At 38.3% G+C, this 27,365-nt stretch overlaps 3 protein-coding genes across 6 annotated transcripts; all 3 read right to left on the bottom strand.

Moving 5' to 3' along the window:
• Positions 1-4,860: 4,860 nt before the first annotated feature.
• On the bottom strand, positions 4,861-9,834 carry LOC141638410 (kinesin-like protein KIN-14S). Of its 2 annotated transcripts, none has more exons than XM_074447818.1 (12): positions 9,627-9,834; positions 9,457-9,543; positions 8,643-8,770; positions 8,461-8,560; positions 8,113-8,376; positions 7,727-8,006; positions 7,378-7,539; positions 7,027-7,242; positions 6,892-6,929; positions 6,606-6,769; positions 6,405-6,518; positions 4,861-6,050 (listed from the first exon to the last, which is right to left on the bottom strand). In XM_074447818.1, the coding sequence occupies exons 1-12, from the start codon at positions 9,631-9,633 to the stop codon at positions 5,109-5,111; spliced, it is 2,502 nt and encodes an 833-aa protein (XP_074303919.1). In that variant the 5' UTR covers positions 9,634-9,834; the 3' UTR covers positions 4,861-5,108. The 2 variants fall into 2 exon arrangements, with proteins under 2 accessions (XP_074303919.1, XP_074303920.1); XM_074447819.1 differs by having other exon boundaries at positions 8,643-8,761; positions 9,627-9,741.
• Positions 9,835-12,962: 3,128 nt separating this feature from the next.
• Positions 12,963-18,080, bottom strand: LOC141638229 (uncharacterized). Of its 2 annotated transcripts, none has more exons than XM_074447644.1 (7): positions 17,787-18,080; positions 15,972-16,060; positions 15,784-15,859; positions 15,035-15,084; positions 14,412-14,744; positions 13,441-13,479; positions 12,963-13,290 (listed from the first exon to the last, which is right to left on the bottom strand). In XM_074447644.1, the coding sequence occupies exons 1-7, from the start codon at positions 17,974-17,976 to the stop codon at positions 13,114-13,116; spliced, it is 954 nt and encodes a 317-aa protein (XP_074303745.1). In that variant the 5' UTR covers positions 17,977-18,080; the 3' UTR covers positions 12,963-13,113. The 2 variants fall into 2 exon arrangements, with proteins under 2 accessions (XP_074303745.1, XP_074303746.1); XM_074447645.1 differs by lacking the exon at positions 17,787-18,080 and adding an exon at positions 17,637-17,744.
• Positions 18,081-20,827: 2,747 nt separating this feature from the next.
• Positions 20,828-27,083, bottom strand: LOC141638436 (putative glycerol-3-phosphate transporter 4). 2 transcript variants are annotated; one of them, XM_074447847.1, is made up of 4 exons: positions 26,748-27,083; positions 23,831-24,884; positions 22,183-22,722; positions 20,828-21,524 (listed from the first exon to the last, which is right to left on the bottom strand). In XM_074447847.1, the coding sequence occupies exons 2-4, from the start codon at positions 24,873-24,875 to the stop codon at positions 21,487-21,489; spliced, it is 1,623 nt and encodes a 540-aa protein (XP_074303948.1). In that variant the 5' UTR covers positions 24,876-24,884; positions 26,748-27,083; the 3' UTR covers positions 20,828-21,486. The 2 variants fall into 2 exon arrangements, with proteins under 2 accessions (XP_074303948.1, XP_074303949.1); XM_074447848.1 differs by lacking the exon at positions 26,748-27,083 and adding an exon at positions 26,379-26,427.
• Between the last annotated feature and the right edge of the window lie 282 nt (positions 27,084-27,365).

The raw sequence follows: 27,365 nt of genomic DNA, 5'->3' as shown, positions 1-27,365 counted from the left end.
GCATTCTTTGATGATGAGTTATGGGATTACACCTACACCTCCTTTACCCGAGAGTTCCTTTCCACCTTGACGGAGTGTAATGTAGCGGAGGGAAGAGAGAAAAAAATCCGGTTTAGAGTGAGTGGAAAGTGGCACACCCTTACCCATACTCAAGTGAGGGAGGTCTTGGGAATTTCAAAAGCCCCATCTCCCATTCTCATGCTTGGGAAAAGGAGTGATGCGGCCTGGACCGAGATTGTAGGATCCGAAAATGCCAAATATGACAACATGATCTCTTATTGCACCAACCCCGTTGTGCAACTACTCACCCGCTTCATAACCACCATCTTCTATGCCATAGGAGAGCCCACTAAGGTCAATGCAAAGATCCGAGCCACCATGTGGACCATGCTCCCGGAGGGGGTAGGAGTGCCCGATTGGGTACAACTTTTTATTGATGCATGCATGGTTCACAAGACCAAAAGTTCGGGAGGGAGTATCAATTGTGGGGGAGCAATCACATTCTTTGTTGCACACTTTGAGGGGGACATTGATGAATCCCAAGACATTTTCAAGACTAAGGGTCTTCCCTTGTACAATGATATTGTTCTTGAGGAGTGTAAGATGTTCAAGAAAGTAAGGCAAAACCCCCTTAAAGGTTATTGGTTGGGCCCCGACAAGCAAAAGTATTTGAGGCTTCCAAGGCCTAAAAACGCTCCTTTGCCAAGTGGCACCCATGGTAGGCATTTCTTTTGTCGGATGGATATATCGGACTTTGCCTCCGATGAGGATGAAGAGGAGGCACCCAATGCCCCTCCCGTGGACATGGACACCCCCATGTATGAAGCGGGGGAGGGCTCTCATGACCCGGTTGCTCCTTGGCAACAAAACATGTACGATTATTTCAAAGAGACAAGAGAGGTTTTCACTACCATAAGTGGGCGTGTGGAGAATCTTCATTCTTGGCAACAACAACAAACGCCGAGATTGGAGAATCTAGATCAATGGAGAAGTGTGGTTGATGATAGAGGGAAGTTGATAGAGGAGGCCGCAACAAACCAAACGGCTATGATGAGGGAAATGATTGCTAACCAAGAGGCTAACCGTCGTTGGCAACAACAACTTGATCAAACAATGACGACAAATGCAAACATGTGGAAAGAGCAAAATGAGTGGAGAGGCCAAATGGACCACCAATTTGGGGTCCAAAATGAAAGATATCAAGAGTATGTCCAAGATTCATACTATGATGCTAGGACCCAAGAGGACACACTTGGGATAGTAAGTGGTCTATTTGGCATGTCTCTTAACCCCACAATCCCACCCTCTATCACCCAAGAAGATGTGGACCAAAGATATGCCCGGGCCACAAGAGTAAGAGAAAGAAGAGAAAGAAGATGGAAGAACCAAGGCACCGATGATCAAGGGGGTGCCTCCGGTTCTCACTTTTGAAGCAAAGTTTGTGACCTCCTCCACATTGAGGACAATGTGGAATGTAAGTGTGGGGGAGGAATATGAATTGTAATTTATGTAAACTTCTTGATTGTTTAATGTGTTAAAAAAAAAAGAAAAAAAAAAAAAAAAAAATTGAAAATTCCGGCTAGGTGAAAACCCACAAGGGTGGGCACCTAGGCAAGATTGGGAAGGTGGCCGAGGACGGAATGAAAACCCGAAAGGGCGTTCCGGGCAAAATGAAAAATTGAGTTGCGAGCCACCATGAGAGGAAAGGAAAAGCTAAGGTGAAAACCCGAAAGGGCACCTTAGGCAAAATGAGGGAATTTCAAAAAAAAAAAAAAAAAAAAAAAAAAAAAAAAAATTGAAAAATTGAAAAATGCACCACCAAAAAGATGGAGGGACAAGAAGGGAGTGATAAGGAGGGTCTTGGAAGGAGGCTAACTTTAGGATTTAATTTCTTTTTGTGTCACAACAATTTGCTTCAAATTGGTGGTTTTCCCGATTGGCTACTTGAGTTGTTGATTCTTAAGGGTGTTTGGCCAACCAAGTAGCATAATCTTGCATTTTTATGGAGTGATAAGAGGGTGTTATAAGTAGTGATGAGTTGTGGTTGATAGGAGGATGAGAGGCCACTTTGCTATTGCCTTGGGATAAGGCAAGAGTGACCATCTTTGTTTTGGAGTGATAAGTAGGGTGGTTGTGAAGTGATGAGTCGGAGTTGGAGTGTGTCGTGTCTTGTGAGAGGGATGATATAAGGAGGGCGAGTGAGAGAAGAGAGTGTGTCACCTTTGAGTCTAGATTTTCTCTTTAATTGGTGGTAGTTCAAGAGGGAGATATAAGAAGGAAGAGGTGAGGGAAGAGTGATCATTCAAAACCCACACCCGCTTATGGACTTGCCGAATGCTTTCTTTGAGTTTTACCCGGGACGAGCAAAAGTCCAAGTGTGGGGGAGTTTGATAGAGTCAAGAAGTGTCGAGTCACTAGGGCCTTCTTAGGCCAAGTATGCTTTTAATTAAGGGTCTTTTTGTCGGAATCAAGAGTTAATCTTCCCGTCCCGATGGTTGTCATAACTAATGCGTTTTGATTCATGTGTGGAGCTTCGTATGAGGATAGAACCCGGAATCCCAAGGGCGAGCCTCTAGCCACACTAGTAGACAAGCAATCACGCGGAGACGACCTTACATGAACCAGTTACGGAGCCGACATTCCTTGCTAGGAAGCATGAAGGCTAAGTAGTGAAGAACTCGTGTTGAGGAAGTGAAGAAATAATCCGTTTCAGGCAATTTGGCAGACTGCCACCATCCACAGCAGTCTGCCAACCATCCGGCAGTCTGCCATTCAGCCGGCAGTCTGCCGATTGTGCTGTGCTCGTGACTTTTATTAAGCCCGTTGGCTTAAATTTAAGCCCAAATCCCGTATTACCCTAGAATTTCGTGCAGCCCTATAAATACCCCTCATGTTTGAAGACCTAGTTATCATCTAAGCATTGAATAATCTCTAGAAATTTGTAGTAGCAAGAACAATTTATTTGGCATTCAAGTTGTAATCTTTCTTTGTTTTTGGGTTTTATGAAGACTATGGAAGGCTAATTCTTCCCTACTTGGTGTAATCCATTGCAAGTTTCCATCTTTATCATTGTATTGACTCCTTAATCTCTACTCTTTCATTTGTTTCAATTTCTAAGTTCTAATGACATGATGAATGTTTTGTTGTGAGAAGTAATTACCCTTGCCTCTTTTTCATTCATCTATTGCTTGTTGTTGCAAAGTTGCTTGCTTTTGTAATAACTTGTTGAAGCATCTCATGATTGTTGTTATCTTGGTTTAAAGTATCAACCTTTGTGAGTAGAAATTGATTGTATCATAGGATTTGTTGGTTTAAACATATCTTTGTGATATCCCATTTACTTTCCTCTTGGTTTTGTTCTTCATGCTCTTGGTTACAATTCTTACATGGTTTAATGTTAGAATTTGTAGTTGATGTAGGATTATCATTGTTGGCTTAGATAGTGGTAATCACTTGCTTGAGGATTGTTGTTGGGTAAATGAAAACTAGAGAGAAAAGAGTCTTGCTTTGAGAAAAGTTGGAACTTGTAGGATTGCACCAAGTTCTCATTAATTATTGAATTATCTTACCCACCAAGTGTTTGTTATATTGCTTGTTAGACTAAGGTTGCAAATTTCATTTTGTTTCATGTCACCATTCAATTCAAAAACCCCCCTTTTTATGTCTCCCTATTGTTTGTCATTGTGAATAACCATTGTGTGTTTATAATCTTGTCCTTAGTAGTCAATAGTTTGCAATTCAAGTATTTAGCTTAAAAGACCTTCTCTTGGGTTCGACCCTTGCTTGCACTATATTACTTTATCATTTAGAGTAGTCTAGAGTATAGTTTGGCTTATAAATTGTTAATTTGGTAGGCTAATTCTAGTATATTAGCGACCTAGTTTTGTTCTTACCAGAAGGAGAAGACTGAACGAGGAGGAAGACCTAGAAAAAACCCCACAAAGATTCCCCTTTACCTGTTATAGGCTTATAGCCGGTCAAATATGAGGCTGGTGTAGTATAAGAAAAAATGAGTGCAAGGATTAGATTAATATGGGTTAAAGTATAGTTGGGATTAATTTAAGAAGACGGACGATAGTTTGGATTATTCTCATCAAATAACCCAATAAAATAATGAGAAACATTACAAAAGTAATAAATTGTCAATTTATAATCTATAAATAATATACTAAAAACTAAAACTCTATAAATACCGTGCTTTGCACAGGGTCTACACTAGTTAATACTCAATCAATTAACAAATTTATTAAAACATAGAAACCCATATTTTCAGGTTTCATTCAAAAGTAAATGAAAAAAAAAAAAAAAAAACCTTCTATGGCAGTTGTATGTGAAGCTTTTTTTGGAGGGTTTTGTTTGCCATTTTTTTTTTGCCATTGAATTAGTTGATGAATTTTGATGGAGTTTTATTTTTGATGAATTTTGAGAGAGTGAAATGAAAGAGTGAAGAGAGAAGAGAGAAATGAAAGAGGGAGACACGATGGAGGAGTGTGTCAGGAACAATAAATGAAACTGTCAACCCATTTGCTTTTTACCCGCCCATATTTATAATTTGGTATCAAAATAACTCGTCTTATTAATAAGACGATATACTTGGTCTTAAGTAAGACTAACTCAACAAAAACAAACATGGGACTACTGAGAAAAAGAGAGTGCAAACAACTGATTTTTTTTTTTTATTATTTATTTATTTACAATTTTCAACGAACAATTATGAGATGGTAGTAACATTATGAGACAAGGTATGGACCGACAACCTAACGAACTTCTAATTAGCAACTCGTAACAACCTCGCGGTGTATCTCCGAGGAGGTCCAAACGTGTAATAATCTGAGAAAAAGAGAGATGTCAATTGGGGGAGAAAGAAATAATGAAGCATTAAATGTACAAGAAGAAGATTGTTAATATTGTGATTTACAGGGTAAAGCATTTCACTAATCTGAAATGCAACCTGCTTCGACCAACAAATACTGAATGCTTTGATTCTGTTAGCAAGGTATGAAAGATATAATATGATGATTACTAATCTCGGAAAACGAAAGACATGAAGATAGCATATAGACTTGTTATATATTCAGACACTTTTATAAGTTGCCATATCCTGTTCTTCATGGCAATGCTAACGATCTCCTGAAATTTTGAAGGCCTCGCAACTTCAAAGGGCTCCAAACCAATTGCTTTTTCTGCAAAGCAACAACAGTTGGGTGTTTTGGTTTCCATGACCCCACCTGTTCTGAAGGAGGGCTTGGCACGAACCTCCTACTGCTCATAGGTGTTGCTTCAACAGATGAACTAGCCATGGTCCTCGACTCTGGCATCGGAGTAAACACCTTGGAATTTTGCAGTCCTCGCATCTTCAAAGGGCTCCAAACCAATGGCTTTTTCTGCAAAGCAACAACAGTTGGGTGTTTTGGCTTCCATGACCCCACCTGTTGTGAAGGAGGGCTTGGCATGAACCTCCTACTGCTCATAGGTGTTGCTTCAACCGATGAACTAGCCATGGTCCTCGCCTCTGGCATTGGAGTAAACACCTTGGAAAAACGCCTGACCCTCCCTATCCCGCTAACAAATGACGGCCTTGGTAATGTACTCTCGCGTTTGGATTGAGTATTCAATTGCGTGCTCAAGTGTGAGTTTGGTTCAGGTCGGAGAGTTGCAATAGAAATCCTCCTCCTGGGTTGTAACGTTGGTTCAACCATTTGTGCAGATGGTCTCGCAGCAATTGAGACACGTCGTGGTCCTCTAAGAGCTCCTCTTGTATTTGTGGGACAAAGATTGTTTTCTTTGCCATCTGATGAACCTGGACGAAAAGAGGGCAAGTTCAAAGCTTTCTTAGGTTGGAGAGATGATTGTGGAGGCATAAAATTGGATATTCTTCGAAGTGGCATTCTTGTATTTGGAGGACGACCCAACGGAGGTTTGGTAGGAGCAAGTGATGTGGTCCTTTGAGCCTGTTTTGGAGGTCTGGTAGAACCTGATGCAACAGATCGGCTTTCCTGCTTCAGTCTAAGCTTCCTTTCTTCACCCAGTTGATTCTCAAGCTCTCGTACCTGTTTTAATAACAACATAAACCTTAGGAATATTTAAATTTTGATGGCCTATGGTTTGAGCTAATTCGTCTTTAGATTTTCCAGTTTTCACTAGTTTCACTTTGGTGACCTGACTTATGAACGGTTTGGAAAGTCTGTCACATTCAAGACCTAAGCTAGAACATAGTTAAAATAGTATACATCTTATCAAGTAATATTACTAGCGGTTTAAGCATAATGAAGATAGTTAAAATCTAAGTTCACATTATACACGTCTGTACAGTGGAATTGTAACGTTTAGTTTTGTGATGCATGTCAACGTAATGACGTAAGATGCAAAGCATGTAGTAATTCACATCTGCTTTTTGATAGTACCTTTTCCTGAAGACTTCTACAAATTTGTTCCCTGGTAGCAAGTCTTAGCTGCAATGACTGTACATTATCCTGCAATCTCTTCGTTTCCTTTTCATCATTCTTTAATTTTTCTGCCTGTTAAGTAGAACTGAAGTGTGAAAGCTGCAGAAAAAAATAGTATGTACAAGAAGCATTATCACACTCCAGAAAATAGAAACACACCATATGCTTATACTTAAGTAGCTCAGAGACATCAGCCTGTTTGCGTGCTGGACCATGATCAATTCCCTTTACACGACTGGCAAAGTTCAAGGAGCAAAGAGTCTCCCCCAAGTCAGTATCAGCTGGGCTTATTTGGACAAACATTAAGGTTTTGCAATCACCACCTGTTTTGCAGGAAATATAAACAATTAATCAAGGTATTCAGTAGAATGCAACTTTCATCGAGCAACATCACAGTTCTTGTTGACTTTCACCAATGTCAATGTTAGTTTAGGAAACATCATACCTAAGGAACTCTGTAGCATGTGAGTTAGTTTTGAGTTCCTGCAATAAGCAAAAAATTAGGTGAGCTATGGTCTAAAATCCTGCAAACTGAGTGTCTAAATCCTAAACTGATCTCCACGTCGTAAATTGTACAGACCTGTATGGCACATGGGATGTCTTTGATGCTAGAGCAGAGATGACATCTCCTAGAGCGGAGAGAGATTTATTTATGAACTGTGATTCTTTAAGCCTTTCACCTTCAACTTCTATTCTTCCCACACGCTCACTTCCAGCCAGGTCCACTAACCAGAGGTTGCTCTTTGTCTTTTGCCCATTTACTAAATTCTCCCCTTTCACAATTACGCGCAACAAACTACACACAAGCAAATTAAGATTTAAGACTAATCAACCCTGTCGGAAATGCAAGTTTCCATCTATTGACCCAAATAAGAGAGTGATGCTTGCCCACCATTTGACCATTAAAAGAGACTTAAACACTGTTGCTTACCAATGAGATCGGCTGCTGAGTTCATTAGCGTTGGTTGATCCAACAGATCTAACTCGGCTCCCTGTCTTAAGTAATTCCCATACTTCCTCTGTACCATATACACGGGCCTCAACAAGTCCAGGGACTTCTTGTGTACCTTCTGCGGATTGCTTTATCTCCAATCTGAATGCACAACACAAGGCAACACATTTATTCAGCCAGTGAAAATAGTGTCCTTAGACTTGGAAAAAAAAAAATTAAAATTCATTCCATTTCACATGTATCTTCATGATGGGAATAAAGATTTTGTAACCTATTTAGCAAGTTAACAGGCTAATTTGCTGTAATTATGACAAACATCGTCACTTACTTCTTTGGTGGCTCGCAGGTATTTTCCACTAAGAGGTCTCTTATTCTTTCATTGTACACCTCCAACATGCTGACACACAGCTCATATCTCATTGTACAGCTTCTGTGATCAGCAATTCTGAATAACTCCTTCAAGGTTCTGTAGTTAACTCCCCTATTCTCAGGTGTCCCTTCCATCGTAAAAGTTTTCCCTGTTCCAGTCTGTCCGTATGCAAATATACAGACATTGTAGCCATCCAGCACAGAGGTGACGATTGGCAATGTTTCAGCAAAGACATCCTCTGTAAATTCAACAAAGATCAGAAAAGACGCCTATGGTGTACTTAAATAGTCTGTATCCACATTTGTAGTTGTCAAGTACTGACAAATTAATACACACACATTTACCTTGCTTGGTTTCTGGCCCAAAAACATGGTCAAACTTAAATTGTTTCTTTGAAGAATCGGCACAAGCTACATTCAGTTCATGATCTTGTGATGGGGGAATCTCAACAACGGAAGTGGACCCGTTCGTTACTTCATTTTTGTTCAAAGGTCTGCATCTACAGAAGACCCGAATATTGCCTTTGAGTTCGATCACTTCGTTGTAGAGCCTCTTCTTCTCTCCGTACTCTTCTAGATATCTTTTCTTCAAAAACTCATGATTTTTACCTAAAACCCCAAGTAAAACAAAGATATGAGCTCAGAAGTAAACATCAGACATTTAGAAACACGCGTAGGTAGATATGAACTTACTGAGTTCCTGTAGCGTATTCAGAACTTCAGAGCCAGGAAATGGTTTACTCGTCATCTCCTTTACCTCAGTAGATAAAGCTGAATGCTCCTTCCTTAAAACCTATCACACCAAAAAAAAAGCTCAATTAGATGCTTATGTAAGCAATCCAAATCAAACAGAAAATAATCACATTTAAGTTCACCTGAATTTTGTCACTAAGTTTACCAATTTTCTTTAAAATTGGAAGCTTTGGCTCCTCATCAGTAGAAACTGCTTCGGAATTGTTTGAAAACGGACTTGCATCAGCAACGCTCACACTTTCTTCAATCCCTTTTAAAGAAACAATCAACAATAGAGAAATACATTTCAATTCTATATGTACTTCGTATACAGTGAAGAATCAGTCGGTCAATATGATTCCTAACACAAATTTCATTGCTCCATTTGTCTAGAAACAGTCTCTTTACAGAGGTAAGATTTTGCACGCATTAGTCCCCCTCGTTGAGGTACAATAACTCATTACTCAGTCAATTTTTTTTGCCAACAAACACGATTACAGCCACGATTTTTAAAATCAATACACTTAAGAACAAGGACGAAATGATGACGAAAAATATGACAACTCTCCATTTGATTTGTTGTTTTCAGCTTCTAAAACCAAATAACCACAATTACAGCAACAACGATTCATGAAAGAAACAAGTCAAACTACACAAAACCACGATTTTTATTATTCCTATGGAACAAAAGTAGATAAAAATCGAATTACGATTGTCTGAAGCCGTGCATGAAATGAAATTCCCAAATATGTAATCATAAACCCTAATCGCAGTTCAAGAAATGAACATGATTGAATCATAAACCCTAAATTAAGAAGAAAGATTCAAGAACCATATGCTAATTAAACGACATCATTAACCCAATGCATCAAGGACTGGCGCAAATTGCGAGATAAGCAGGACGCACTAATTAAACCAAGGAAAAGAAATGGAGGCTAAGAAAATTGATGAATTTACCGGATTCTTGGGACGGCGTGGCTAAATCTTTAGATTGAGAACAAGGTTCGACATCGCCATTTCCAAGAACAATTTCCACTCTTCGATCTGTTCAAAATCAAAATTAACGAAAACACTACCAAAAAGAGAAAAAAAAGGAAGAAAAAATAGAGTTGAATGAGTGGAGTTACCGTCCATTTGGAAAGGAATTAGGGTTAATTAAGCAGTTGATTTTGATGAATTGAGAGATGAAATTAGGGATTTTGGAAGTGGATTGAGAGGTGTGTCAACTGTCAAATACTCCGTAGTAGATTTGAACAAGTTGAGAGTAGAGAGAAAAAGAGAGAAAGGGAGTTTTTAAATTTTGTGATTCCAACGGCTAACTTTATCTCATCACTCTTCCTACAGCGCAACTATTCTACATTTAATTGGCGGATTGGTCGGGTCGGTTTCAAATTAGGGGTGAGCAAAACCGGGTACCCGATACGGTTTCGATACGGTTTTCGGGTATACGGTTTTTTGAACACCAATTTTTTGCTTCCGGATACGATACGGTTTTTAACGTGTATACGGTTTTCGGGTACCCGATTAAACCGTGTACGAAATCCGGGTACCCGAATACGGTTTTCTGAATTCCAAAAAAAAAAAAAGGAACACAAACTGAGGTACACTACTGCAAAGTTTGACAGCAAAAAAAAGAAATAATATGATTTAATTATGACAGCAAAAAAATGAAGCAGAATGAGAAAAAGAAAGAAAGAAAGGCAGATCTGATTATATGCATACGCAAAAAAATGAAGCAGACGATTTTATATATGGTAACATGCCCTCGATAAGATTTATCAATGTAACAACTAACAAGTATCAACTTATTATTAATCTACTATAAGACACAAAATCAAACAACTACAATAAAATTAAGCAATAAAAGACAACAAATCTTGATAAAGTGACGATTTGAAAGGCAGATCTGAATTTGGGGAAATAATATGATTTAATTGGGGATCTGGGTTTTAAATTAGGGTTTTAAATTGGGGGAAAATGGTTAAATGGGATGTTTGATCTTCTGATTTGGGGTTTTGATTCTTTTGAATGAATGAAGAAAGGAGTGAAGGAGGGCGGAGGAGATATAAACCTTGTTGTGTTGTACTGTTGAATGTTGAATGTTGAATGTTGAATGTTGATTGTTGATCTTGTTGACGTTGTTGTTGAATGAATGAAGAAGTGAAGGAGTTAGGGTGAGGGAGGGGATATGTATGTATTAGGTGGGTACTTAGTTTAGTTATGCTGCTTTTTTTTTTTTTTTTTTTTTTTTTTTTTTTTTTTTAATTAAAACTTAAAACCGGGTCAAACCGGGTATACGCTTTTCGAATTTTGCTGACCCGGATACGAAACGGTTTCTAAAAAACCGTATCGGGTATCCGAAAAAAATAACCGTATATACGAAAAACCGTATAATGAGAACCGTATACCGTATCGTATCCGTATTAAAAATCCGTTTCGGAAATTTTTGCTCAGCCCTATTTCAAATGGCTTCTTTAGTTGCGTTGGATTTGAGTCGGTTATTGGTTTACCATTAATTTTGACATAAAGACTAAGGGCTTGCCTGAAATCCATAGAATTATTAAGGGGGTAAGTTTTATTGGGCGATAATTACTGGGGAAATTAATTAGTGGGGTAATGGGTTCCTTGATGATATGTTTGGCATAAGAGTAATGATTACTGAGTAGATCTTTTACTCCCTTAATCATTACCCAGGGGGGAGGGTGGGTAATGTATTACCCCTTCACAAGGGTAATAATTTTAGGAGGTGAATAATTACCCGCATACCAAACATGGGAAATACACCTCACATATTACTCTCATATTCATTCCCCTCCTATTACTCTCAATCCAAGCAAGCTTAAGAATAGAGCACATCTCAACTATAACTTAATTAGTAAAGTCATTGAAGACGATAGTCATGACTTTGGGAGAAGTAATGATCATACGAATGGATTACAAGTGGATAAAATGGATGTAGAAAAGCAAATTACTTATTAGAAGCATTTTTAAATCACAAATTGTTGTGTAGGACTATTTTATGTATAAGACCAACCCAATATCACAAAGGCTATGTAAATTAGTGAATATAATTGTACAAAAATATTTTATTTTGATAACCCAATAATTTATTTTGATAATTTGTGCATTTAAATATGTTGGTTTTCATTATAAGTTATCGGGTTATCAAGATAAAGTCAAAATATACATAAATTTACATGTTATTTATGGACTATTCTCTTTTTGGGCCAGTCCTATGCCATAGGACGGTCCTATAAGAGAGTTGTTGTTCTTAAATATACCAATGCTCATAATAGAGCTGACACGACCCGACCCACCCGAAACCCGACCCGATACAACCCGAAAATTGGGTGACCCGAAACCGAACTAACCCGACCCGATAACCGATAGCAACCTTATTTTTCCCAATCTGAACCCGACCTGAACCGACCCGACCAGACCCTTGACCCGATATTTTCTTAACCCGACAAATGACCCGATATTGAACTAGCTTAATAATGGTTTAAATAACACCAAATTAACATTCATCTTAATTATTTCACTTAAAACTACAATTAATACACTTACCCGTTATTTAAACATAAAATAACCATCTAAAACTAAGTATATATGAAAAAATATATGCTACTAACCTGACCCGACACTGACCCGCTAATAACCCAACCCGTCTTGCCACCCATTGATGACCCGACTTGAAGATGACCCGACATGAACCGAACCGACCCGAACCCGTCATTGACCCAACATAACCCGAACCTAAAACAACCCGACCCGCCTTGACCCGACCCATAACCGACCCGAGTGACCCTATTGCCACCTCTAGCTCATAATTTAAGTAATGATCATACAAAGTTTTAGAGTTGAGATCATCAGTATCACTTTATATCAAAGTGATTATGTGTCATAAGAAGATCTAATGAGACATGAAATGAGACGGATGATTTGCATTGATACTTCAATTGAATCTTTATTACACATGCTCTTCTTTATTTGATTGTTCAGCAAAATTGTACTAATAAATCTCATCGGTTTTTCCAACTTACAAGAAAGTAAAACTCAAAAAAAGATAAATTGCAACAAAACAAAAAAAAAAAAAAAAAAAAGCTCCTTAATCGTCCAACTATTTTACAAAAACAACATATAGAGACACCAATCTATCTTTACAAAGTGATTCAGCAAAATACTCGGAATTAAGAAAACCACAAATTCTACGTCTGCCACAATCACAATCACAATCACAACCAATATCTTATTCGGACGTGACCCATCTCGTCTCATACTCTCGTCTCTTGGCCAGGGTTGCCATTTCATCACATGCTACCGTACGAGTATTGCTTTTTCGAGTGAAGGAAGCCACGATAGCCACTATAGCAGATTTAATGCGGCGGATTACTAACCCAAGTCGTGAATTGACTACTTAAATGACTTTACCACTTAGGTTAGCTTACGCGTGCACTGTGACTGTATTGTGTTGTGTGCACTACATGAGTAACAGTGTTATGCCTATTATACACTACAATAAGTAACCGGGTTAAAAAACATTAAAACCCTGATGAATGGATTAGAGTGCCTATGAACTTCTAAATTGAAGCATGCAAAAACGGTTCTGAAATTTTACTTTCTTCTTTGCTTTCTACGGCACTCAAAACAATCAGTACATGGAGATATGTTTTTACTAGGACGTCGAGCTACAAGCTTACTAGGCGCAACTTTAAGGTCTTCGACCAATATATGACGAAGTCTCTCATTCTCCTCCATCAGATCCTCGATGATTTGCTGGTGTTTCACTACCTGAACATAAAGTAGGTTAAACTCGTTATATTGTTAATCAACCACTAATGACACTGAATTTTTCACATATTTCATGATCAACTCATAAACCAGTTCTCAACTCTCTACAGATCACGATATACTTAAAAGAAACAGGCTATCAGAAATTACCATTCGAAGAACTCTGTTTTCTGACTTCAATTCATCGTCCTGCATAAATATCCCAGTAACTGTACTTCAGAAAACTTTATCATTTGACATAAGATATATAAACATATATATAGTGACTATATTTTATCGTGTTTTTCTTTTCTGTCATTATTTACACGATAACTGACGATTTTAATGAATGACGATGCATGTTAGCCTTTCGGATTACTGCTGTTGTACCTCAAAGTCACACATCATATGCAAGTTCAACTGAATATACAAGCGAAGAATTTTCCTATTGTTTATCAAGATTTCAACTTCACACCCTACACATATTTGTGAAGCAATTGCACAGCCCGTCAAAGCCTTGGATAGAATAGATCTCCAGATATCAAGGTAAATCCGGAGATAGTTGGTGCATGAGAAACTCCAAGCTAGTACCGGCCCTAGTTAGGGCATGAGGATATGGGCATATGGCCACAAGATCTTAACTTCCTGTTTGTGATTATGTCATCCTTAGCAGAGTCGCAGACAAAGACTTCCAGAACACCACCATTTTTCCAAGCTAGAAACCAAGTCATCCCACATTCCCACCTCCTTCAGCCAAAGGACAATAAAGGGAGTTCAAATCTAAGACCCCTACCGACTAAACTTAGGAAATGGGCACAAATAGAATAGAAGAGTAATGCCAAACTAAAACACAAATGGCTCCAAAGAGATGCTCATGGCTAAGAGGAGCTTTGAGTCCCCACTAGTTATAAATTCATCTCTAGTTGGTAGGCGATTAGGAAATTCCACTGTAAACCCTCAAACAGATCTAAACCTTGACTGAGATAGGCCTACCCCTTGAACCTAATCTTTTCCGACACTAGAAAAGAACTACGGACTTTTATATACTTCTCAAAAATGCACAGAAACTACCACCGGAGTACAATAACAAGGATCAAATAATCAAGAAGCAAGAAACAAAGACGTGACCAGGATATGCATACCCTAGCATGTATTTCAGTGTCTACTCCTCTTAAAACTGGATCCTGCAGAAGTCCATTGATAAGTTTCTCAGTCCGACTACCAACCGAAAAACTCAAAGGAGCATCCTCTGATGTCAAGTTTCCATCCCCTCCATGTATTTTGCTATTTCTTAACGTGTCTTGGTTCATCACGTTTGGCACCTTTTTTCCGAGCTGTAAAATACTTCCTAGAGGATCTTGAGCAGACACAGGAGCAATGTTCATGCCACTTTGCACTGACGCAGGGAGTACACCTTGGCCAATGGAAAAATCAGGTGCAGCCCCAAATTTTGTCATCATTTTGCTCATTGTTTCCTGATAATTTCACAAATCAAACTTTTATACAAAAAATAAACCCTCTATTCACTAGAATTTACTTTTTGAATGTTTCAATCGAATTTGATACATTTACAATTTGCGTTACAAATAACCCAAAGAAACTTCGCATGCTAGTGTAGGCCCCAATTCCCTCTCACATGTTTTCATCTCCTAAGATCTTATGCCAAAAGTGAATGTAGTGAGCTCAAGTGAATGATGTATCAATGCACTGAAATTCTGAGAGGGTAGTAACTGGCAATAAACTAATAGAAGTATATCAAATATACCATCATAAACAACTGAATCTTTTGCATCACTCCAGGCTTCAGAGCAATACCTGCAAGGAGCAAGTTGATATTAAGACAATCATTTTCATCGTAACACGGCGTATGTTATAAACAGATTATGACAATCATTTTCATCGTAGAACATGAAATGTCTATTTTCAACAATGCTTTCTCCCAAAGTGTGCATCAATCTAAGAGATGAGCATATGTTATTGACTTGTTGGTTTTAGCAGACTTGTGGGGGAGGGGAGAAGTTATTCAAAGATTAGTAAACTAGAGATTCAATGGTCCAACACTTCAACTAAGAGTTTAGTGCATGGGTTGATGTAATGGAATTGCTTCAAACTGTATACGGAGAGTAAAAAGTGAAGATATATATGGTAGTGTAATTTGTGACAGAAAAAAGAGTATGCAGGTGTCCTGAACACAATCCTATATATTTACCTAATAAATGATTCACGTGGCCCTACTAAGAATATCAGAATACCTTTCTCCATCATCAACAAACCTAAACTTAGACATTGATTTGTATGACACTGTCATAAATATAAAAAAACTCTGCATGGAAATAATAAGTTTTCATTCTATTTGCCTCAATGTGTTATTCATTGTAGGTCACCAACAAATCGTAATTTTTCAACTAATAGTTAGCAGGTATTTGCTGTGCAGAGATTGAAGACCGTTAAGGATCAAGAAGATACTGAAAATTCTTTTTATCGCAAGCATGGCTAAGTAAGCTAAACACATACCAATTCCAAAACCATGGCCAAAACCAACTCCACAACCAATGCCCGCTTCAATATTTTTTGCACCTATTTTTTTCAGCTGGGGAAAGTAAATCCCAGATAAGAGTAGAAGAAAAATACCCGAATTAAGTAAATATTCTCAGACAGTTAAATAAATCTAGGAAAACAAAGAACAAACATAATTTACGTACAGATTGATTCACATGTCTCCCGACACCCGAGAAAGCATGTGTTGCACCACTTGCGGCCCTCGTAACTTCACTCAGTACAGGAATTGCACCTGTCAAGTATTGTTCACAATGTTCAATCAATCAAGATGTTTACAACAGTAAGCAGATTATGTATAAATTTGATGACTAATAAGCTGCAGCGAAGTAACTAATGAGCAAATGGTCACGCCAAACCCAAGTCCAGGACAAAGCCTACGCTGAAGTCAGTCCTCCACCACCAGCTTTTGGCCACCGTATTAAGTACGGAAGCAAAAAAAGACCAAGTAGTCAAAAGTAAAAACACAGGTCTTGACAGTGGCTTAAAGAAATGTGCCCAATATGTTCCCGCCAATGGCCTACCTGAACAGTTTGTACGTGAGCACATAATACAAAAGCGAGCAGGATTTACGCTGAGACTATCAAAGTCATCGGACTCACCGCTGTTCAGCAGTGTAAAACAACAGTATAATATACACAACCATATTGGTTAACTATTGATTCTCAAGAGGGACTTTTACTTTCACTAACTGTAACAACTAACAAAGCAATTCAATCTTGATGTCTGAAGCTCTAGTGAAATGGAGGTTAAATGGTACTTTGTAAAAGTTTTTCATCATTAAGCTTAGGCCATTTATCTTTTTCAGAAGTTAACCAAAAGCTACAGCCCTTGATTGGATTGAGCATGTTTCAATCTTATAGTAATGTGCCATGTGGGATGAACATTAACGACAGTACTACCTATTTCACCAAAACCTTCAACCGATGATGGGTAAGATGTCAAATTGTAGGCGGGAATGAATCCTTTTCATTCTCTTAAAAGATTCAGAGGCCCATTTCTCATTCCATATTCTATAAGTAATTATTGGAGTGATCTAAGGATGATCAAATTACTTACAAAATAAAGTAATTGTTCTCCACTCTCCATTTTTCCATTCCACTCCTTTTTGCAGGTAATTCTAGGACCCTTATACTACTCCTGTAATTACATGTGGAGTGTTAGATGAGAAATGGACCCCCGTTTCCTTTGAGAAAATAGAGAGGATCCATTCTTGATGTAGGCGCTAGGCAGCTTTACCCATGACTCATAATGAAAATGCATTGAGACTCACATAAACAGTTGTTACTTCAGAATATAAGCAGCAGCAAAGCACTTAATGAGCCCTTTTGCAGCATACTGTGTCATACAAAGAATCAGTCTTTGAGAGATACGGTTGTACACACACAAACAATTCTCGACGGTGTCTTCCCAACCACACAATTTGTAACAATAGTCTAGCTCAATCAAATATCACCAATTAACACACAATTCATACTCGATAACATCTCCTAAAATGCCAATCCAATCACTTTATACTCCCTCCCTCAATATTGCCAACATTGCAATCTAGCCTAGCCACTCTCAAAACTAGATACAAACTGAACAGCAAAACTCGAACAACACACAACAACAACAACAACATAACCCTAGTGTCTCAATGGCTCCCGCAAATTGCAGAGGTTACCCTTGTGTTAGCAACACAAAGAGGTTGTTTACCAATGACCCAATATGAAAATCACACCCAACAACAATATAAAACAAAAATTCTCAAAGCAATAAACAAACTAAGTCACAAATTTTAAATAGAGTATAAAAAAATCAATGTTTACATGGTTTTTTCGGGTCTAATTTTTGTGGGCATCCCTTGAATTTGTGCCTGAATAAATTTCCAAGGTCCATACTAACAAAATCCAGAAAAAAGAGCTGATAATACAAAATGGGAAAAAATATACACAAGTAAACCAATAAAGAATAAGTACCTAAATTTAAAGGACGGCCAACACCGATACCAAGACCACAACCAAAGCCAAAACCAGTGAAAACTTGGAGTACTTTAAGAGTAAAGGGATTCTCTAATTTCATTCTACTTTGCTGCTTTATTATTATGCTTCCTCCTCCTCCATTGCTCTTTATGATACTTGTTGCAGAAGTTGTTGTTGTTGTCTCCATTTTGTTGTGTTATTGTCAACTGAAAGAAAGAAAGAAAGAAAGAAAGAGGGTGGAGCAAGGTTTTTAATTGACAGACTAGTACTGTAATAGTCTCTCTTTAGATGGGCTGATACACAACTGAATGTTGGGCTCACCGTTTTCTGTTCAACAACTTGGCCACACGCATAATATCCCAATAACTATTCGTTATAGACATATTACTCCAACCAAATGTGTTTGGTGTGGTGGTTGCTCACCTCATCTCTTAACCATGAGGTCACAACGTTAACTTAATTGACGTAAAACGAATCGGATTTATTTTAAATAAATAAAAAATTAAAAACAAAACCCTTGGATATGAAGTTCCCACGTCGATACCTAAGTTTGGACGCGTATGGTCCACATCCGGAATTAGGTTTGGATCCAAAATTGATTCATTTTAAGTCGATCAAATACTATTTAGGTTTCGGAGGCGTTGCCCCAAGCCCCCACAAGGGTGTTTCACCTCTAGATCCCAATTCGCTAACCGGTTAGTGAGACTAATAGATTGAATCGACTAGTTTAATCACGTTAATGATGAGGACCATTTTTTAATACAAAAATTCCAAAGTCAATTGCATTGTAGAAGGTTAGAGAGGAGGTAAGTGAATAATTATGAAAGCGCGTAAAATTGAAATTGAAAGTTCATTAAATATTGTCGACGATCCGAAGTAATGTGTCGATGATATAAAGAAAGAAAAATGAGATAGTACCACTAAGTGATGCCAAATTTCCCTATCACTCAGAGCTGGATGTTTATATTATTCTTCTGAACTGGTTATTATAATCCATTAAAACCCTGATAATAGTTTACCCGAAATTGACTTAACCCGAACTGACCCACCCGAAATTAAATCCGTTTGCCAGGTCTTGACATACAAAGTGGTTTTATCTGATAGTGATCTTTGTTTTAGAAACCTTGTATTCGATCCTTACAATTTTGCATTAATTGACTTTGATTTCTTTTGCAATTTCTTTAAAAAAGACAATACTAAAATGGAAATGTAAACTATTAACCAATTTACCCCAAAAGAATCACTGAAATATTGATATTGATTGAAACAAAAAGGAATAAGAAAGGAAATTGATACTCCGTATACATTTAATTAATATTATCACCAATTGGATTTTGGAAGTCTTCTCGCCCGAAAGCAAGAAAGAACAAAAAATTAAACACACAAATAACACTTGATAATCATGGGAACAAGAATTAGCACAACAACAAAAAGAAAAAAAAAAAAACGTTACAATAACATGCATGCATGCATGGCTCATAGATAGCACTGTTGGGTTTTGAATGCCCTTTGAGCCCGGACTCAAGCTGGTACAGTGGACGTAACTCCTTCAAGCACTTAGGCAAAAAGGACAGCAACTCCCCCTAGAAGAGCCAAGACAACCCAGCTTCTTCCAATAACAAATGCACCCGAGGCCTCTTCAGCTGGGGCTGGGACCGGGGACGAGCCAGAGGTGGGACCGTCAGCAAGAGCCTCTGGAGGCGAAGCGGTGGTTGGGCTGGGGGTTGGTGGGGCCGTGGTGGGTGTGTCAGCCAATGGTGGTGACACTGGGGCCACCACAGGGCCAGGTGCCACTGGGGCCAACACAGGCACTGGGGCTACAGGACCAGGTGTTGGTGTGGCAACTGGGGCAAAGGCCGGTGTGGGGGCCGCAGAAGGTCCTTGAGCAATGACGGAACCCACAAGGACGAGGATTAGGGCAAGTGCGAAGGTGGTACGTGAGAAAGCCATGAATTCAAACGAATATCACACACCCTAAGAAAAAGAGATGGGAAATAATGAAGGATTAGAAGGAAATGTATTAGTATGTTTTTTGTTTGTTTTTGATAGAAATGAGAAATAAAGTTGGTTTATATAGGGATTATTCAAGGGGAAGGGGTCATATTAGACATGGTGTATGGGGTGCATGTCATGTGAAATTGGGAAAGAATATAAAGGAGTGGAGTATATGTTATAAACTGACATGGGAAGCACTTCTTTTGTCAAAGGGGCAAATATGATTGATGAACAAGTCAATGACATATGAAATCTGTTAGTATGATTAATGTTCATCTATTTTGTATGAGTTGTGACATAGAATTTGTTAGAATGGCTAGTAATATTGCAGATTTTAGCTAGATCGTGTGGTAAAACTTGTTATATTGTTACGCATGAATCATTATCATCGTCCAAAATTGATTTGCAGTCGTATCTCATGAATGCATCGAAAGAATATCTAAAGTGCTCACCTGCGTCGATAGCTCACGTAAAAATATCGAGTCAATCCGAATTATAGCTCAAAGAGATGGATATCCGCTTGAAAAGTTGAAATTAAGCTCAGATATAAATAAAAAAACGTTAATTTGTGCTCGAATAAATATGAAACTTGTCTCGAGTCAGATAAGTTTTTAGTATACTAATATTATTCATTTTCCAACTCAACTTCGCAAAAATAAGATTTGATGAACAATAGTTTCAATCATAAACAAAATAAAAAAGCAGTAATACAGCCTTTTCCAAAGTGAGCTTTAATACCCTCAAGCTCGGCTTAACCTAGAACAAGGCCAGCTTGGGCGGAACTCTAATTAAAAAACAATTCTAGATCATCGACAAGATTAGCTCAAGCTAATATACGCACTGTGCGAGTCCGAGTGAGCGTATAACGCACATATTTTGATTCTAGCTCAACTTTGCCTAGCTTTGATTAAGTCGTTCAGTTACAAGAGGAGCTCGGTGATCAGGATAGCTCAAGCTCATGTATCGCACTTCATGCAATTGCGCTTGTGTATATCTACAAGTTTGCATATACACACGCATTTGGTTCGAAACTCAAGTACATACAAAATACGAATTTAAAGCACAAAGCATCGGCTACCTTGCGTTACATGGGGCAATTCCATTTATACTCAAATTACTAATACGGTGGCGTCACAAGACCAAAAGCGCCTCTCTAACAAAGAACAAAATTACATGTATGATTCCGAATGCTAGAAAGCAATGAAAATTTTAAACTCCACGAAATGGGAGTTTTTATTTCTTTTTTTGAGTAAAAGAAAATAAAAGCCTATAGCAAAAAATAACTAAGGACCAATATACATGTTTATTTAATCAACAAATCTACCGCAAATATGTAGTATACAATTCGCCTGGTCGTAATGCAGAGTTGACACTTAACAAGGCTATGTCTCGGCTCCTTTTAAAGACCTTGAGTCCTTGACGCAAGTGACGGTGACCTTCCTACTTCCAAGGCAGCCTCTCATTCCCGGACTTCAAAAATATGAAACTGCCCATTTACGACATGCAACAATCGATGACATATGGTGACACCTACTCGTGATTGAATTAGAACCAAGAACTTGGTCTAACCCTGCAAACCAAATACTCATACAACAAAAAAAGGGCCACAGAATACCAGTCACGAAAAAAGTTTCAATAATTTGATCGCCTGACCAACCCAAACCAACTCAGTTTCCATAAAACCGAGTATCAGACTCCTGCTTCATCTCTGGTTACTTAGAAGAGGTTGAGATTCAGAACCTGCAAAATGAGGCATAGAGACGATCAGGAATTACCAGTCACAAAAAAAAAAGAGAGTTAGTAGTATAGGATTAACCACTCAAATGGAGCAATTTATCATGAGACATAGCTCATATAATGGGTAGTTAACTAGGTCTAACATTAAGAAAGGTTTTTAGGGAGTCGGTGGGTAAACGTGTTTTTTTTTTTTTTTACTTAAACAGGCTGATTTCAAACAGCATTATTGCAAGACTACCTCTGTGGGGATCAATCTGATAATACAGAACCAATAAACCATATGGTTACAGACAAGGCTCGTCTGAAGAGGAGGCGGATGCCTGCCGCAAGCGAGCCTGCTTATGGACTGTTGAGAAGCTTATTGCGTTCGTGGATCAACGCCCATTGAACTAACTCAAATAAGGGACCAAAACTCTTCTTATGCCCATGCTAAAAAAAACATTACCTATTTAGAGAAAATAATTTGGTAACATCACTAGACACTAGACCATTTAGAACAGGGCGGTCCAAATACATTAGATAACCGTGCTACAGCCATAGCAAGCAAGCACACACCAATCTCGGTCACTTTTGTCATTTGCTCACGTTAATGCCAGCAATCTTATTTAATCTTCTAATCATATAAGCGGAACTTATAATAGCAAATCAAAGGACTTTTTACCTTCCAGGTGTTGCGAATTAATGGATCTCTTACTCTTAAGCATATCTGAAATTTCCGTTACTACAAGTCGTGACAATAGAAGACCCGCTATTAGAGCACCAATCATTAGCATCACAAAGACCTGATCCCATCCCTTCGTTGAAAGAAACCCAGTGAGCAGAGGACCTAGTGCTGCACCTACTGACCCTGTACCATCAATGATAGCAGTCACGGTTGCCAGTGCTCGGGAATCCCCCTTTAAAGAGCTATGAGTCCCGAGATCTGCAGAAACTGCAGTTGTTATTAGTGCATATGGTCCATTGACAAACAAACCAACAACCATCATGAGGACAATGTTCATGGTCATGGAAACACCCCCATAGAACCGATATAGGAGCATTGACGGGATCGCAAAAAACATGAATGTAGCTGCAGTAATTGCTCTGGCATTGAGCTTATCAGAGAGGTGACCAGCTACTATGCCACCCACAATGCCACCTACATCGAAGAGAGTCGACAAATTCCCAGCGGACTTCACAGATACGTACTCTCCACCAATTGCTGCAAATGAAATCAGCAAACAGTAATTAATATTATATCTATCTAATTTCCCCTCACAAGGGAAATATCATTTCAGATTAATTGCTGATTAATAATAACTCCCTCTCATTCAACTAGTTCTTTACGTTTGATTAAATATTCTTCCCAAAAGAATAAAGATGTAGACAACTAGTTGAATGGGAGGGAATGTAAAACAAGTACATCTCTGATCATTTAAACCATGAAAATAAAATAAAAAGTACAGACGCTTATTTCATGCTCAAGTTAAGTTTAGATGATGCAGCCAAGCGTAATCTGCCCTACCGGCGCTACCGCAACTATACAGACTTCATTAGCACCAAGATAAAACTTGATCTCACATATCAAATAAGAAGACAATCTTTTGGAAGATGGAGAAGTAAGAAAGAATGGTGGCAGCACTTAGCTGGCAAGGATCTCATTTACAGAAGCTAAAAGCAAAATCTCTGCCTTATCTTCACACTAAATGGACATTTCGTAGACCTAGCTTTCCTACGACTCTGTCAACAGTTTAATACATGGAATTAAAAAATAACGCAAGAATTACGACGGCATGTCAGCCTGAAAATCTTTCCGAATTGACCCTTTCAATAATTTTTTGAAAGTTCTTTCAACTTTGTTGTGCACTTCCTTGCTCACCGTACTAAATTTTCTAGTTGCCACTTTCATAACGGAAACATACTTGTTAGCGACAGTACGGAATTTAAAACTGAAGATCAACACATACTGGAAAGCTGGCTAATGCAGTATACTAATGTGACAGTTTCACTGAAGACTCCTGAAATTGCCATTGATTCGCACTTATAGTTGAAGAGGAGAACAAGGAGTAAACTAAGGTTAGCAGGGAAGAAAAACCTAGGTGACTACCAGTGCACTGTTCCTCATGCCTGACTGACAACAGTTAACGTTTTCCTGACATTAGTTAATAGAACATCAATAGAGAGACTAAGCAAGGGCTAGAAACTTCAGAAAGGGGAGAGAAACAACACGATTAAGAAAGTACCATAACAAATTAAGTGAATTAATAATATAAAACAAGCAAAAGCTACACTGAATTTAAGTTACGAAGGATTGGTATAGTACAACCAACCTGTCTGACTAAGGTAAAATGGTAGCCAATAGAGAAAAGTGTAGGCCACAAGCTTCGCAAAGAAGAGACACAAGGCAAATGGTATTACTCCAGGTATTAAACAAGCTTCAAAGAGTCCGACACTCCTCCTAGTTGTTGAAGACATTTGACGAGCACCGTCTGATTGAGATTCAATTGGTTCTAGTTTTTGGCTCCGTGCTTCTAGATCACTCTGTCCTGTCCCTTGATTGTTGCCTACATAGTCAGGACAAGGAAAACCCAAGTCCTCGGGATACGCAGCCAAGAACAAGTAAACCAGAATTCCCCCTAGAAAGATAAATGCCCCTGGAGCTATGAAAGACCAGCCCCATCCATATTCCAAAACGCTTGCAGCGAGAAGAGATCCCGTAATATTCCCTACTGATGTGTGAGCATTCCAGATACCCATGATCAATCCCCTTTTTCTTTTCCCAAACCAATTACCAATTACAGCAACCACAGAAGGCCAGCCAGTAGCTTGAAATAATCCAGCTATCATTTGCATCAAGAGATAGAACCAAAACGCATGAATGTTCCAGAAGTAACCCATGCCAAAAAGAGCAACAAATACACCACTACCAAGCATGCCAGAAGTCAAGAACAGCCTTAGATCAAGACTATCACCCAAGTGACCAGCAACATACATGCCCATAGAGTAGCATGCAAGGAATGCAACATCAATCTCACCCAATCTCGAAGTCCCGCCTTTTTTATCAAAAGGTGCCCAGCCTTTTTTTGTCTGACTGTTTTCATCACTACCCATTAGTTCTTGCCTGACAAAAACATTCCCAAGAGGCCAAGGCTTGGTCACTGCTCCATGATCTGGTTGTGGATGCAGAACACTCTTCACAATGCTACTTGGTTTTCTGGAAGCATGATAACAAGTATACGCAATAAAGGTAATTAACAAAACTGCATATCTATATGAGGAAAAACTCCAATCTTTGCCTCTGAATCTTCTTATAAGAGCAATCCCAGGTGGTGTCCCCCTCATCACGTCACCACTCCGATGATACTTCTTGTCCATCAAACAAGGCTGCACACCATTAAAATGAATTTATCAATACCAAATTGAATGGACAACCTTATGCAAGTACGAAAGTAAGCTATCCCAAACAGTGCAAGATCATAGGGCTTTTTTCCGTAGATTTTAGACATAACATAACCAAAAACCAAGCTCAGCATAACTACAGAGTTGCTTATTATTCCAAAAGGTCGCAGTTATTTGTGCTTCCAGTTAAAAAGGTCATTTCATCATACACAAAGTGAAATGAATACTCCCTCTGTCCCGGTCATTTGTTGTCCTTTTCCATTTTGGGGTGTCTCAGTCATTTTCTGTCCTTTCTATTTTAAGAATGAACTTGAACAATTTGATCATTCACACTCAATTTGTTCCACTTGTCATTTAGTTATTGGCCTCCTCTTTCCTTGGTCTTTGTGCCAAAACCAAAAGACAACAATTGACCGGGATGGAGGGAGTACAAGTTATACAACCCACAGGCCACAATTGAATAACTAAGCCTATTCTTGATAGTAATCATTCTTAAAATTCAGCATTATTTTTCCCTTTTCGCTCCAAAACGATCCAAAGAGGATAAAGGTTTTTAACTTCTAGCATACCATCACCAGTGACTTTCCAATTGACCAATATAAGTTGCAACAACTACCCCAGCGCTTCAAGAATTCCAGCAAATAGCAGGGCTTGGGGGTCCGAAATACCCGAAATGAAGTTTAAATCATACCACAAAAACCATGACTGCATACCTTTTGATTTATAGCAGTCTGTGATTCTGTGAATGACATTTTTTCAAGTGCAAATTCTTCAACAACCAGATTATAATTTAGAATCTTATTACTTTCTAATGTGGAAAGGTTTTGCCTTACTGCCTCTCAGCTGCTATAACTTGAAAGAACGTCTCACGCTATATTTGGGTTAAATCATCCCATTTAACTCATAACTCCACCACTCGACCCATTTATGATTTAACCACTAATCCTCAACAACTCGTAAAATAGTAGTACTCCTATCCCATTTGTATTATCCTCATCACATTTTTTCCATCCCGGATATATTACCCTGGATCCTATTTCTATATCTGTTTCTATAATTCCAATGAATGCAAAGACTCGTTACTTTTTGGTTTTGGATTACGATGGAATAAATCAAAATGGCTCACATAAGTGGTTGCACTCCTTTTTCTTGTGAAAACCAAACCAAAATTTGTGGTAGCCAACCAGCCCTATTTCTAACTCCACCAGTCCACCTTACCCCGCAAATTGTGGTAGCCATTAATTAAGCATTGGGGAAATGTTGTTGTATCCGATTTCTAGAACTACCAAAATAAAATTGTGAACTCTCCAACGGAAAGAGTCATTGAAATCCCTACTTAGGCGTAGTTGCTACAGAAATGAGCTACAAGAGGAGAATTGAACCAGGTTCATTTTAACGTAACTATTAGTCTAAGACCTCTTCAGTAATCTATGTAATAAAATAAGAAGAATACAAATAGAATGAAAGAGTAATACTCACATTGATGTGCGATTAATCCTAGCACAAGACATACAAATTCTCAAATAAAACCGTGACTACACACCTGACCTTATGATAAGGTATATGAGGGCTCGTCTTAAACGAGAATTTGTGATAAATTATTATAGAGCCGTTGAAAGTGTTGAAACAAAAAACGGGTAATCATCAAACAATAAAATTAAAATTAAAAGGTCAAAGTAACACCATAACAACCTAGTATCGTAATTAGGGAAGCAAATATAATACTGCTAAATAATTAAATATTTAATATGTCTCTAAACTAAATCAACCTCGTAATCCACCAATAAAAAATACGCAAAACTAAAACTAAAACTAAAAAAAAAAAAAAATTAAAAGGAATAAACTCACCGGCGGCAAGAACAAAAAAGGCTGGATTAATCAACAAAATGATGACGAAAAACACGATAATGTCTCCTCCATAAACACCGCTTACTTACTCAAAATTAATAAAAATGAAACAAACAAAAAAAAAAGAAATGAAAAGGATTAATAAATAATTAAAAATGAAGGAAGGTGAAGAAGAAAGGATGGGAGGGAGAACGGTGTTGGCGGGAAATAGAGGGAGGAGACTTCTGGATGTTGTCTTCCTTCGTATACAAGAGAAGGGAAGACAAGAGAAGAGGGAAATGGGACACGTGTCTCGTTATTTACGGGTAGAAAACTCGGAGTATTTTGTTTTGATTTGATTATTTGATTTTTGATTTTAGATTTCTTGTTGGCTGCCACGCCTACTATGTAGGACCTACCTTCTATGGTTGCACGTCTCCCTTTATTCTAAGAATCTCCTCTTTAGATTCCCTTCCTAGTCGGCTACTCTTTAGTCTTTTCTATCTCCTTTTCAATTTTGATTGTTCATGTTCAAATACACTACTTCTGATGTTTCTATTCATTCATGAACCATGATTTCAAGCTTCCGTCATCCTTCATTCCATCATTTTTTATTAATAAGAATGTACGATAACATGG

This window comes from Silene latifolia, unplaced genomic scaffold, assembly GCF_048544455.1.
Source record: "Silene latifolia isolate original U9 population unplaced genomic scaffold, ASM4854445v1 scaffold_20.1, whole genome shotgun sequence".
NCBI lineage: Eukaryota > Viridiplantae > Streptophyta > Magnoliopsida > Caryophyllales > Caryophyllaceae > Silene > Silene latifolia.
Note: the sequence above shows the minus strand (reverse complement) of the source record. Positions and strands in the feature narration are given on the sequence as shown.

Bases quoted from the DNA above. Each gene is read 5' to 3' on its own strand.
- LOC141638229 (XM_074447644.1), bottom strand. From the start codon at position 17,976: ATGGAGACAACAACAACAACTTCTGCAACAAGTATCATAAAGAGCAAT. The intron at 16,061-17,786 runs GTACTTATTCTT...AATACTTGACAG, and splicing joins TGGCCGTCCTTTAAATTTAG to GTGCAATTCCTGTACTGAGT. The intron at 13,291-13,440 runs GTAATTTCTGAT...CTTTATGTTCAG, and splicing joins AAAACAGAGTTCTTCGAATG to GTAGTGAAACACCAGCAAAT.
- LOC141638410 (XM_074447818.1), bottom strand. The intron at 8,771-9,456 runs GTAAATTCATCA...TTTCTTTAAAAG, and splicing joins CACGCCGTCCCAAGAATCCG to GGATTGAAGAAAGTGTGAGC. The intron at 7,540-7,726 runs GTAAGTGACGAT...TTGTGCATTCAG, and splicing joins ACCTGCGAGCCACCAAAGAA to ATTGGAGATAAAGCAATCCG.
- LOC141638436 (XM_074447847.1), bottom strand. From the start codon at position 24,875: ATGGACAAGAAGTATCATCGGAGTGGTGACGTGATGAGGGGGACACCA. The intron at 22,723-23,830 runs GTTGGTTGTACT...TTTCATTTGCAG, and splicing joins ATTTTACCTTAGTCAGACAG to CAATTGGTGGAGAGTACGTA. The intron at 21,525-22,182 runs GTAAAAAGTCCT...CTCATTTTGCAG, and splicing joins TAATTCGCAACACCTGGAAG to GTTCTGAATCTCAACCTCTT.